This window comes from Nyctereutes procyonoides, unplaced genomic scaffold (assembly GCF_905146905.1).
Source record: "Nyctereutes procyonoides isolate TBG_1078 unplaced genomic scaffold, NYPRO_anot_genome, whole genome shotgun sequence".
Classification (NCBI taxonomy): Eukaryota; Metazoa; Chordata; class Mammalia; order Carnivora; family Canidae; genus Nyctereutes; species Nyctereutes procyonoides.
In genome coordinates this window covers 4338995-4351635 of record NW_026575136.1, presented here as the reverse complement: position 1 = coordinate 4351635, position 12641 = coordinate 4338995, and the positions used below count along the sequence as shown (strand labels likewise).

Sequence of the window (12641 nt, the reverse complement as noted above, 5' to 3'; positions counted from 1 at the left end):
TGTTTATATATTTTCTATGAAATAAAATATGTATAAGGTCAATATAGATTATTGTAAATAGAGCTATCTCATTAAAATAGAGATCTGAAATTTCATTTTAGTATATAAGTCAGCTTGAGGGAAGGGGTACTAAATCAACTAATCTTTAGTTTATATAGGAGATAAAAGTAATCATTTCAAAAGCTCAGGGCAACTCTCATCCTGGCATGTGGAGAATGTATAGAATGGAGCTCAGCATTGACTGAACTGGTAACTATAGGAAATGAGCAGAGAATGTGGTACGTCTCCTGATGAGAAATCTCCCAAGTTGAGAATATTTCACACTTCAATAATGACAGACAGAACTCAAGACAGCTTCAATTGAACAATTAAATCCCATCAGAGTATCTTGAATTCAGGAGATGAGAAATAATGAGCTGCATTGGTATTTTGAATTTTCCATAGAACACTATTGATATATAGCTTTCATCATGCTTTGTAATTCTCGCTGGATTTACTGCACTTCATATTAGAGCTTGAACATCCAGTAAATGGCATTGCATGTCCTAGAATAATAAAAATGTTGTAAAAATTGGATATTTAATGAACTTGCTGGGTAAGATTGTAAATTACTTAACGTCACGCTACCAGCTTTAATTAGTACATTGGGCCTAGTAAATTCAATGGAACATCTTTATAGAATGCCTACCTGTGATTACCTGACTAATATTTGTCATTGCTACAATGCAGGAATAAGGAGAATTAATATGCCAATTAATTAGATAACTCTTATGGGTGTGTTTTAAATATATTTGGGGAGAATTATGTTCCTAGGGATAGTAAAATTTATTTCCTTGCTTTAAAGAAATTATTTAAATATATATGTACGTGTATATACATACACATACATATGTCAAAATTTTTTATATCATCAAGGTTATGGAACCTTTCTTTTAATGACATCATCTTTAAGTTGAGTTAGTAATATAATTTAACAGCTATTTATTTGACACATTTGAATAGAATATTCTTGAACAGGAAGTCATTGTAGAGTTGAAGTGGAATATCATAGTAAAAAATTCATTAGTTTCTGTGATCTTAAAATATTGCAAAAGTCTATGACAGTATTCATGACAAACCGATTTCACTTGCTCTTCTGTAGCTATGAATTTTATCACTCATTTGCTACTTAAAAAACTATTCTTGGGATCCCTGGGTGGCACAGCGGTTTTAAAACTTTGCTATTTAAAAAACTATTCTTGGGATCCCTGGGTGGCACAGCGGTTTGGCGCCTGCCTTTGGCCCAGGGCGCGATCCTGGAGACCCGGGATCGAATCCCACATCGGGCTCCCGGTGCATGGAGCCTGCTTCTCCCTCTGCCTGTGTCTCTGCCTCTCTCTCTCTCTCTCTCTATCATAAATAAATAAATTAAAAATAAATAAAAAAATAAAAAACTATTCTTTAATAATTAATTTAAAATGTATTTTTGAGATATAATTGAAATATAAGATTGTATAAGTTTAAGGTATATAATGTGTTGATTTGATACATTTATATATTGGCATATGATTACACCTTCATTAGTTAACACTTCTATCACATCACATAATTATCATTTCCTTTTTGTGGTGGGGACAATTAAGATCTAATCTCTTAGCAACTTTGAATTGTAATCAAAGTGTAATTGATACTATAAATTAATTATAGTATTGCTGTGTATAATCATTATGCCATGCATTAGCTCTCTGTTTACTTTTTTTTGGGGAGGCAAATTGAAATGCAATATGCCACTTCAACTTATTCAAGGCAATAAAATACTAACCAGTATGAACATTTATAAATCAACAAAAGCATATTTGTTCAAATTATTCATATCAAATGATACTCTTTATTTTTCTTGAATATTTTTTTGCTTGTTTTCCTCCTATGCAGGCAGCAATTCTTGCCAACTAAATAATGGTGGATGCTCTCAGCTTTGTTTACCAACATCTGAAACTACAAGGACTTGCATGTGTACAGTGGGTTATTATCTCCAAAAGAACCGTATGTCATGTCAAGGTATAAGGTCTTGAAAAATTTAATTCTGATGCATTTGTTTTATCTGTGTAAATTTTAGGCAACAAAAATCAGTTAAAAAATAGAAAAAAGGGAGCCTGGGTGGCTCAGGTGGTTAATCAGCTGCCTTAGGCTCAGGTCATGATCCCTGGGTCCTGGCATTGAGCCCTACATCAGGCTTCCTGCTCAGCAGGGAATCTGCCTCTCCTTCTCTTGTTCCAGCTGCTTGTACTCCCTCTCTTTCTCTCTGTCAAATGAATAAAATCTTAAAAAAAAAAAAAAGAAAAAAATATTAGCTTCTCTTTAGGATAATGATTCACTGCTTATTCTCATATATGTAGGATTATTAATATTTAAAATATTTTGAGTATTACTGTTCTTTAAAACTTTGTAATTGTTTAGTTATTTTCAGGAATAACAGTTTATTATCAAACTTTTAACCAAACCCAGTAGAAGCTACCTTCAACATAAAAAGGCAGGGGTTGAAGTAAAAAGCACTGATCGATTGGTTACAATTATAATTCAATCAGAATTCAGTTATGCTTTTACCTATTTAAGAGAAAACACAGGGGATCCCTGGGTGGCTCGGCTGTTTGGCACCTGCCTTTGGCCCAGGGCACGATCCTGGAGTCCTGGGATCGAGTCCCACGTCAGGCTCCTGGCATGGAGCCTGCTTCTCCCTCCTCCTGTGTCTCTGCCTCTCTCTCTCTCTCTCTCTCTCTCTCTATGTCTATCATAAATAAATAAATAAATAAATAAATAAATAAATAAATAAATAAATAAATCTTTTAAAAAAAGAGAGAGAAAACACAAGGGAGGTTGTCAGGGCTCAGATTTGCTTAGATGAGAAAGATCACTGCCAGAGAATTGGAACCTAGAAGACCCATCTTACTATTTCTCATTTCATAGATTCTGGTTCTTAGTCCCAAAGAAATTTGGTTCTAGAATGATCTTTCTATCCAGTGATCATAGCTTAATTTTATTAAATAAAGGTTTTCGCTCAGGCAGTGATCTCAGAGTCATGGGATCAAGGCTGCATCAGACTCTCAGACTCCCTCCTCTCTGTCTCACCTCCCCCACAAGTACATGCCCAATGCTCTCTCTCTCTCTCTCTCTCAATTAAATACAGAAATCTTTAAAAAAAAAAAGAAAAGAAAAGAAAATATGAATCTAAAGACATGTTCTGGCATATTAGAAAAATTCATAAATATTAGCATACAGACTTCTGGTAGCCAGCTTTTATGTATGTGAATATGTTAGGACATACTTTTGATGCTGGAATATCAAGATATTAACAAAAATTATGTACTTGGTATGTTTTTAGTGTTCAAAATGATTTAAGAAGACTAAATTTGTTAGAAAAACAGCAATAATGTAGCTATATAAAATTATATATAAAATAAAAGTTTATTTTCATATGTAAGCAACAAGATGATTGAGCATTAGAAAAATGGAGGTGGACTTTGGTTGTGAGACCAAATATATTCTCCAATATATTTTTACCTCTGTGTTTATGAAAGTATTGTTCCCAGGCCAGTAGTGCCATCACTGGAAACTTTTCAAAAATTCAAATTATCAATTCCCTGGGATGGGAGCCCCAGTAATCTGTTTTAAAAAGTCCTCTAGGAGATTCTGATGCATACTCAAGTTTGAGAACCACTAATGTATCGACCTTTCAATTAGTCAGAAGTGTAGTGTGCAATTAAAAATAAAAAAAGTCTGAGAAATATGTTTTATGAAAAAAATTAAGAATCTTCAAATTAATGCTAGTAGAAAGATTTTAGTTTTAAATATTCACTTGGGACTTTTTTTTTTTTCCAATTTAGGTATAGAGTCATTTCTTATGTACTCTGTTCATGAAGGAATCAGGGGAATACCTCTGGAACCAAGTGACAAAATGGATGCATTGATGCCTATATCAGGAACTTCATTTGCTGTTGGGATAGATTTCCATGCAGGTAAATAGCTTTTTATTCATAATTTATGTATAATGTTTTTACTTGATTTATTATACATGATGGAAATATAACCTTTCCGTCTGTACTCTGATAGTCAAGATGAGGAATAAGAAAGCAAATTAGTAATGAATTTTTAAACCTAATACAAATTGTTCTAGATATGTTTCCCTGAAAAAAAAAATCAAGTAAAAATTTCGTAATACTGAATTTGAGTTTTAACTGCATTAAAATGCTGTGATAGGCTTTTGGTTGCTTCATATTTATTTGTCTCTTTTTTTAAATAATACTTTTACTTTTATTCAATTATAGGTACAGATACAGAAAACATTTTGATTAATTATATACTTAACACATTATATGACTTAAAATATTTTCATAAACATTATGTATTCTAATGTAGGTAGTAGCAAATGAAATTGAAATAAGAAAACAGTTATAAATGTGTCATTTAAATTACTTTTGAATCTGGTATGCATCATTTTGGAGTCAGATTTTACCTTATCTTCTTGTTTTAGCAAACAGTGAAATAAAGCAGATTGGACACTAACATTTTCCCGTGCTAATATAAGTGTATGACTGGAAATTGATGATAGATACCATCCAATTTATTGAAGAAAACATGTTTGTGTGTGTGCCCTAATCGCTAACTTTGGGCATAGTACAAGCATTAGATATGCGTCTGGTATTTATACTCAGATCCATTATTCTACACTTGTGAGTCTAAACTTATAAAAGCAAATTTCTCTACTTCTCAATGAACTAAATCCTATGCTTCCCATATTATTGTTTTAGTGCTGAAGTTGTATATGGGTGTTTACAGTATTTTTTTTTTTGACTTGTAAAGACTTAATGTCGTCTAATGTTAAAAAAAAAACTAGCAGTTCTTTGATTTATAATCTTAAAAAAAACTCTAAGCATCAGCATGTGGGACTCTGGTTGTAAGCTTATTTCCCCCCCCCCCCCCAATTCTAACACATTTTGTTTAATCATGTGTTAATGAAATTCCTGGCTACAATTTAATGCATTACTGGGGATCTTCAGAAACATTTCAAAGAAGACTTTTCTTAAGTAAATTATTTTGTAACAAATGCTTGAAATCCTATACAGACAAACTTTCCACATTTTTAAAAGGACCTTTCCTAAAAGGAAATTCAAATATAGTATATTTTATTGAGCAATGTGTAAATTTTGCCAAAATCACTATGTGATTTTTGATCAAGCAAATCTGTTTGATCAAACCTCATTATACAGGGTAGACTGACTATCCTACCATGCATAACCTACCCTGCATCTTAATTACATGCATCTTATTCTTTAGAATTTTATTATATAGGATTTATTAAGTACAAAACTAAGAAAACTTGAACTTCTTGAAAGACGTTATGTATATATGCATATATTTTTAGCAAGTACATATAATCCCTTGTTTTAGCTGTTATCACATATTAGATTCTTTTTAAAGACTTCATAATGACTTTTGAAAGTATTTGGAAAATTTTGGTGAGGTACAATATTAGAACATTTGGTGGTGTAAATGTCCTGATTAGATCATTAGTAAATCTCTTTTTTCTTAAGGGTAGAATGATTATTTGCATAACTTGAATTCACTCTCTGAGGCCTTATACTGGTCCTGAAATGGTTAAGTCTCATATAATGTGCCCTGACAGAGGATATTTTTATTTGCAGAGAACAGTACTCTATTTCTAGATTTCCAGTGATTATTAATATCATAACAAATTTATTTCGCATCAATGTAGTTTTTCATCAGATAAATTACCAGTAGTTAGTCAAAATGTTATGTTCTTCGTATCATATCTTGCATATTTTTAAATTCAATTCCCAGGGAAAAATTGTTTTTAGAAAACTTATTTCTTCTTCTAAATGTAAAAGGATCTAGGCATATGGAATAGACATATACAATGAGAATGTTCAAGAACGTTTTAAAATCCCTTTTGTTAATCAGAAAACAGAAATACAAAAGTTGCTTTGAAATCAGAGGGTTAGAGACCTGGACCCAGTAAAACATATAGCAGGAAAAGGTGAGACTTTTGCGACAACTTGGATTCTAGTGCCACTTCACCCTCTTACTACCCTGCGATATGTAAATTACTTTATATTCCTGAGGCTCAGTTTCTTCACTTTATGGGCTTTGGGAATTTTAAGATTAATGTGTACAAATGTTTGATACAGTGCCTGATATAATGGGAGTTACAAAAATAGTAGTGATATCTAATAATAGAAAATGATGAATTGTAAAAAATAAGCATATGTGACATATGTGTGTGTGATATATATATTTAGAAACATGCCCTGGAAGCTATATTTTAACTTCTAATTAGCAAGATTTCCTCATCTGTTCTCTTGACTGATACTATATTTTCTGTTCAGCTGTGTAGAATAGTTATTTCTTACCTTCAGAGAGAGTAGATTAGTAAAATTCCCTAGTAAAGATGAACTTAATTATGATGATAATGAACAGTAGGTTGAACAGATATCTAAAGATTAAAACATATCGCCAACTATTGGAACTCATTAAATATAAACTTAGGAGGGCCAGCAGACAGTGCATAATGAACCAAGAAAAACACTAACGATGTTGATGGTAGTCGTGATAATAAGAGTTTCCAATCACATCTCCACCTACCTTTTTTGTGCTTCCATCTTTTGTACAGTCTGATCCTTTACTAATTGTGTTTTATGAAAATGTACTATGATCAGAATAAGTGCAACTTGATTTCATGACATCCTTATAGACAATAGATAAACTCTGTGGCTTTGTTGAGAGAAGTTGCTTCAGGGAGGAAGAATGGAAAATGTCTAGATTGCTCCTGAGCAAAGTACAGAAACCAATTGTTGGTACATCAACTTTTTGTTTTTCATCATGAACATTGTTTTACCTGATTGTAAGTTCTTCCATTGTTAGTTCTCTTGGCCAATGATCCTATTTCCTCTTCTCTCATTAATGGACATTCACCTCTGTGACATAATCTCTCCTTTAGGATCAATCAAAGATAAAGATGACAATGGAAGGACACAGTTGATCATTATTCTAAATAACAACAACAAAAACAAACAAACAAAACCCTCCTATTACAATAAGGAGATGGTGTGAAAGAGAATCATTTCTTGAGTATAACCATCATAATTTATATCATAACATTTTATTACCACAATTTTACAGAGATAAATATGATTGTTCAAACCTGTACATTTCATGAGGATTAACATATCTGAATCCTGCTGAGTTTTGGTCCTAATGAAATAAAGTTTTCTGCAATGAAAGGATTTCTTTCACCAGATGAAGCAATTCTGGATAGTATCCACAGGAGATAGAAGACCCTGTGGCTAGATTTAAAATGTTCAAAGCATTCTTACCACTTCACTGGAAAAGTCCCATTCCACTGGGGGGTGGGGGAGCAAGGAGTGGGGAAAGCTTTGAAAATCCTTGCCCACTGGGTGATACTCCTTTTGATGAATGAATATTGAATTTGATGCATTAGAGGATATATTTTAGTTAGGAGAAACACCTTCAAAACAAAGCCTATTGCTCCAGTTAGTAATGGGATCTTCAGTAAGTAATGCTTTATCCAGTCTGCCCTTCCCTTGCCTTGGGGATATTTATACTTTTTTTTTAAATAATAATCACCTAGTACGATATTACGTAAAGAGGACATTTTATTCAGAGAATGGTTATTATTATTATTATTATTATTATTATTATTTCGAAAGATACATTTACCATAAAGAGACTGCAGTGTGGAGTGGCACATACAGGATCTTTCACAAAATGATTATTTATCTGCAAACTTCAAGCTTATATTCTTTTTTTCATTTTTTATTTCTTTTGTTCAAATTTGATTCATCCAACTCAATATTAACAAATGTTGATTACTTTCTACCAGGTGTAGAATATCACAGGTAGGTTGCTATAGAGAATGAAGATTAATAAGGAATAGATTCTGAAGTAATCCATGTATGGATGATCTGTAGGGTTTTTTGTTTGTTTGTTTTGTTTTTTAAGAGAGCATCAAAGGACTATTATTTAGATCTCATTGCTCAGCATTCACTATGTGGAATTTTTTAATACCTTTTTACACCATCACATAGTGATCTGGCTATTAAGATAATAAAAACAATAAAGGAACATGTCCTTATAACCTCTATTAAAACCCATGGAATCTACAATACCAAGAGAAATCCCTAATCTGAGCCAAAGGGCCTAGTATAAACTCTGTATATACCAATTCAGGTTCATCAGCTGTAACAAACGTACCACTCTGGTATGAGATGTTGACAGTGGGGGAGACTGCGTGTGCATGAGAGGAAAACACACATGGGGGTTCTCTGCTCAATTTATCTGTGAATCTAAAACTGTTCTAAAAATAAAGTCTATTAAAAAAATAAAGTGAAGGAGAATATATATGACAAAATACTGTTGCCACATTCACACATTTGAATGTCACCTATTTACATGAAATAATCTTTCCTTAATAGTTCTGCAACGTTTAAATATATTGTTGAATATATGAACTAGAAGGAACATTTTTGATACCATGTGGTAGCATTTGCTCATGTTACAGATAAGGAAAATGGAACCGAGAGAGATCAAGAGGTTGTTTGATAATTGAGTATCCTACTTCCAATTCTTTATACTATACCATCTTATATCTGTAGCCATTGAAACAAAGTTTTATTTGGACATTGTTGGCATTACTTGATAAACTACATTGCACTTCCTCAAATTTGTGTTTGTAGAAGATCATATTTTGTTTTGATTCATATACTGAATCATTGAATCATGCGACCTTAAACCCATTTAATAATTGAAGCAGGTGGCACTCAAGTGAGAGTCTTTTATTTTCCCTGGAGGCTTAGAAAACAGCTATTCACAAAATTTTTTTAGTAACCATTTTGTCACCAACCAAGGCCACAGAAGAATTATAGGAAGAATTCTTTTTATGTCAGTAACAGCAATAGCTTAAGAAATATAATACTGTTGCTTTGGGACATTTTTTTCAATTTTATGAAAACCATTTCCTCAGCTACAAAGTGAATTTTTAGGACTGGTTCATTTCTTCTTGTTCTTGTAACAATGAACCAATACTACTTTGCGTTGTCATTTCAAACTTGCTTCAAGACTATTTTCAAATCATGTGAACAGTTTGTATGTATTTGTTGATGGTCAAGTCCAGTATATCTTTCAAAAGGCAAAGTAGTAGCTACCACAACTAAACAGAAACTTCAACAATCCTTGGAGACAAATATCATAAACATACATAGGTAAGGAACTACAGGTCAAACAAATATTGCATATATCTCACAAATCATATTTGGATAATTTCTAAACTCAAAACATAAACAGATAGCTTTGTCAGGCATCTGAACTCTCCAGAGGTTACTGGAAACCAAAAGCCCAGAAGATGCACAGCGATTCCCTGCTAAGATTAAGACTTTGATCAGTTTATTTGGGACATATATTATTCTTTCAGTTATTGAGAGAATCACTGAAGCAAGTCTCATGGAAACATCTTGCTCAGGCAGTTAGCACTCCTCATGAAAGTAAAATGTGTCAACACCAACTTTAGACAAATTCACTTGAAGCACATCGATTCCGTGTTTGGTCACCTTTCTTTTTCCCCTCTCCTGAGTCAACATATATGCTGCTATATTTCTTTTTAGCGGCTCAGAATTTTTTTCATCAGAGCTACATTCATATTTGATTCTCTAATATATTTCTGTACTCTTTTCCTTGTCAAAACTGAGTTACCGCGAAACCTATTCTCAAAAGGCTTAGCTACACTAATTCAGGGTAAATTATTAATGGCTGCTAAGAGATTTACAAGTTATCTTACTAAGTGTGTTTGAGCAAAGCACAGTATCTTAACCCAATATCATAAATACAACTAATACACCATTAAAGAGATGTGAAGAAAATATTTTTTAGGTAGGTCAGTCTTATGGATGTTTGTCAAATTACTCTGTACTCTGACTTTTAGACAATACACTGCCACCTGTTTATTCCCAGAAACTCAGTCCTGGATGTGATGACAAGTCAAATGATAATGTTGAGGTCTCCTTTAGCCTAGGTACATTGATACCGTTAACACTGTTAATTGTGACCTTAAAAAAGGATTTTTCACCTTGAAAAAGTGTTTTTCCCCTATTTTAAGAAAACCAATAATATATTAGTCTATTTTTTTCTTTTTGATATCCTTTCTTTTAAAAAAATAAAGAGCTATGATTCAGCTTCTGAGATTATTGATCATTAGTTTTTAATCAAGTAGACGATTTCCTAGTTAATAGAGAAAAATGGAAGTTATTTAATTGATTTTGGGCTGGTCAGAATCTTTAATTCCTTTTTATTATTTGGTTGTTTTCTTATCCAGAAGCAGTAAGTAGTAAGTGTAGTAAGTGGATCCTTTGGGGACATAAGAAGAATAAAGAACTAATTATTTCTGTAAATTCCTTACTACTTTTAGAACAAGGATTTGGCTGAAGTAGAGAGACTAGAAATGGAACTAATCACTCAGGTGGGCTAGGAATAGTAAGTTTGAGGAGAAAACAATAGCATCAAAAAACCCTAACATTTATTAAACAATACATTGCAAGAATATGATTAGAAAACTTCTTTGTAAAAAAAAAGAAAAAAAAAGAAAACTTCTTTGTATTTGTGCTATTTAATTCATCAAAATATTCTGTTGAGGTAGGTGAGGTGGTATTTTCATTTTAAAAATGAAGAAAGTGGGTTTGGGGATAAAGTATGGATAACAGAAGATAACTGGTTACTTCAAGAAGCCCAAATGAAATTCTGCATTCAGGATTTGCATTTGAGTTTTTGCCCTTGAAATTGACATCAACTATGGATTGAATAACCAGTAGTGAAGTAACCAACATCAGAACCCTGATAATTTCCTAACAAGAATTGTAATCGTACTGCAGTGATGATTGGGTAAGATATTTGACAGACAGTATCAGGGCTTGGGGTTTGGGAGATAGGATAATATGGTCACCAACTATAGGATTGCCCCTGATGAATTTAGGGACAGAAGACTAATAGTGCAGGTGACAGGTGAATGAGGGAAATGATGATGATTATTATTGACAGGAGAAGAGGAAGAAGAAAGGCAAAAAAAAAAAAAAAACTAACTAATTTATTCCACTCTGTATTATTTATTGTTGCATAACAAACTTGAATTTAGCAACTTGAAGCGTTGAATAAACATTTATTATCTTATAGCTTCTATGAGGCTGCAATCAAGGTGTTGGCTAGAGATGTGGTCTCCTCAGGAGGCTCAACTAGGGAGAATTTGCTTCCAAGTTCACATGGGTGTTCACAAGGATTCAGTTCCTTGTGGGCTATTTGACAGAGGGTCACAACTCTTCACTGATTACTGACTTAGGTTTCGTGTCATGTGGGCCTCTCCTTAGGACAGTCCACAACATGATTGCTAGCTTCCCTTAGAGCTAGTGAACAATACAGTGAGAAATGGCACACACAAAGTGAAAGCCAGACCATTTGCAACCCGATCTCAGAAAGGATATCTCATCATGTTTGGTACATTCTGTTTAGAATAGAAGCTAGCAGCTAGATACAGCCTACACTCACAGGGAAAGGATTAGAGACGGGACTCAATACTCGGTGGTAGGGATCATTGGTGGGTACATTAGAGGCTGCTTATCACAGTATTACAGATGTGTTATCTGTATTAATCGCCACATACTATTGTCTAAGAAATAAATTTTGATGGCTGGTTCAGGTTATCAGCGATGTTACTGTATGGATAACTTATGTATTTTGACTTAAATCTTTCAAGAAAAGCCAGCAACTCCCTCCAACCTCCACTTTACAGTTTTTGACCAGTGTCTGGGAAAGTCTTCCTGTAAAATTAACTTACACTAAATCTTCTACTGACAACTCTCTGGCACAAAAGCTCTTTAAGAAAGCTCTTTCAAGAAAATTCTTAGAGCTGTCTAGGATGGCCTGGGGGATATAATGATGTGTAACACAAGCAGAATTATTAATGTAGTTACGTTCTTTTTTGTCACCAATGCAGGCTAAGTGTTGACTGATGTTAACCACGCTTAGAATGAGTACTACATTGCATCAAGTGTCCCCTTCCAGAAATCTGTGGCCAGAAAGGGAGCTCTGAAGTAGTTGGCAACAATTGCCAGTTCTGTATGCCTACTATGGTGCACAAGAGCAATTATGCAAATCTTCTTCCAAGGATGACATGTTAGCCCCCATCAATTACTATGAGTAAAACATTCTGTCAGTGAATTCATCTGGGACTATATTGAGAAACAAGGTTGATTGCTTTAGCCTAGAAGTTTGTTTGTTTTATTTATTTATTATTTAATTTTACTGCCAACTGAATGAGAGGAGCTAGATATAAATTAAAAAGGAAAAAAACTCAGATGGAACCAGAAATGGAACTTGTTTGTGAGTGTATTAAATACTAGAATAGATTACTTAAGGGTTACGATTCTAGCTCTGGAATAAGGAGTTAAAACGAACAAACCAACTCTTCTGAATAATCATTTCTCTGGGTTTCTTCCAGCTTTTTGGCCATTAAATTTCCAATAGGAACACTCTCAACAGTAACAATCTTTAAAAAAAAAAACAAACATCTATTTTCTTAGTCAATAGTC

The 12641-nt window shown here is 33.2% G+C and overlaps 1 protein-coding gene across 1 annotated transcript in view; it reads left to right on the top strand.

Moving 5' to 3' along the window:
• LOC129495604 (low-density lipoprotein receptor-related protein 1B) overlaps positions 1–12641 on the top strand; it is a 1831349-nt gene that overhangs the window by 1337206 nt on the left and 481502 nt on the right. The window contains exons 34-35 of the mRNA XM_055303278.1: positions 1916–2037; positions 3861–3992. Coding sequence (XP_055159253.1) covers positions 1916–2037; positions 3861–3992 — 254 coding nt within the window. The remainder of the gene's footprint in view (positions 1–1915; positions 2038–3860; positions 3993–12641) is intronic.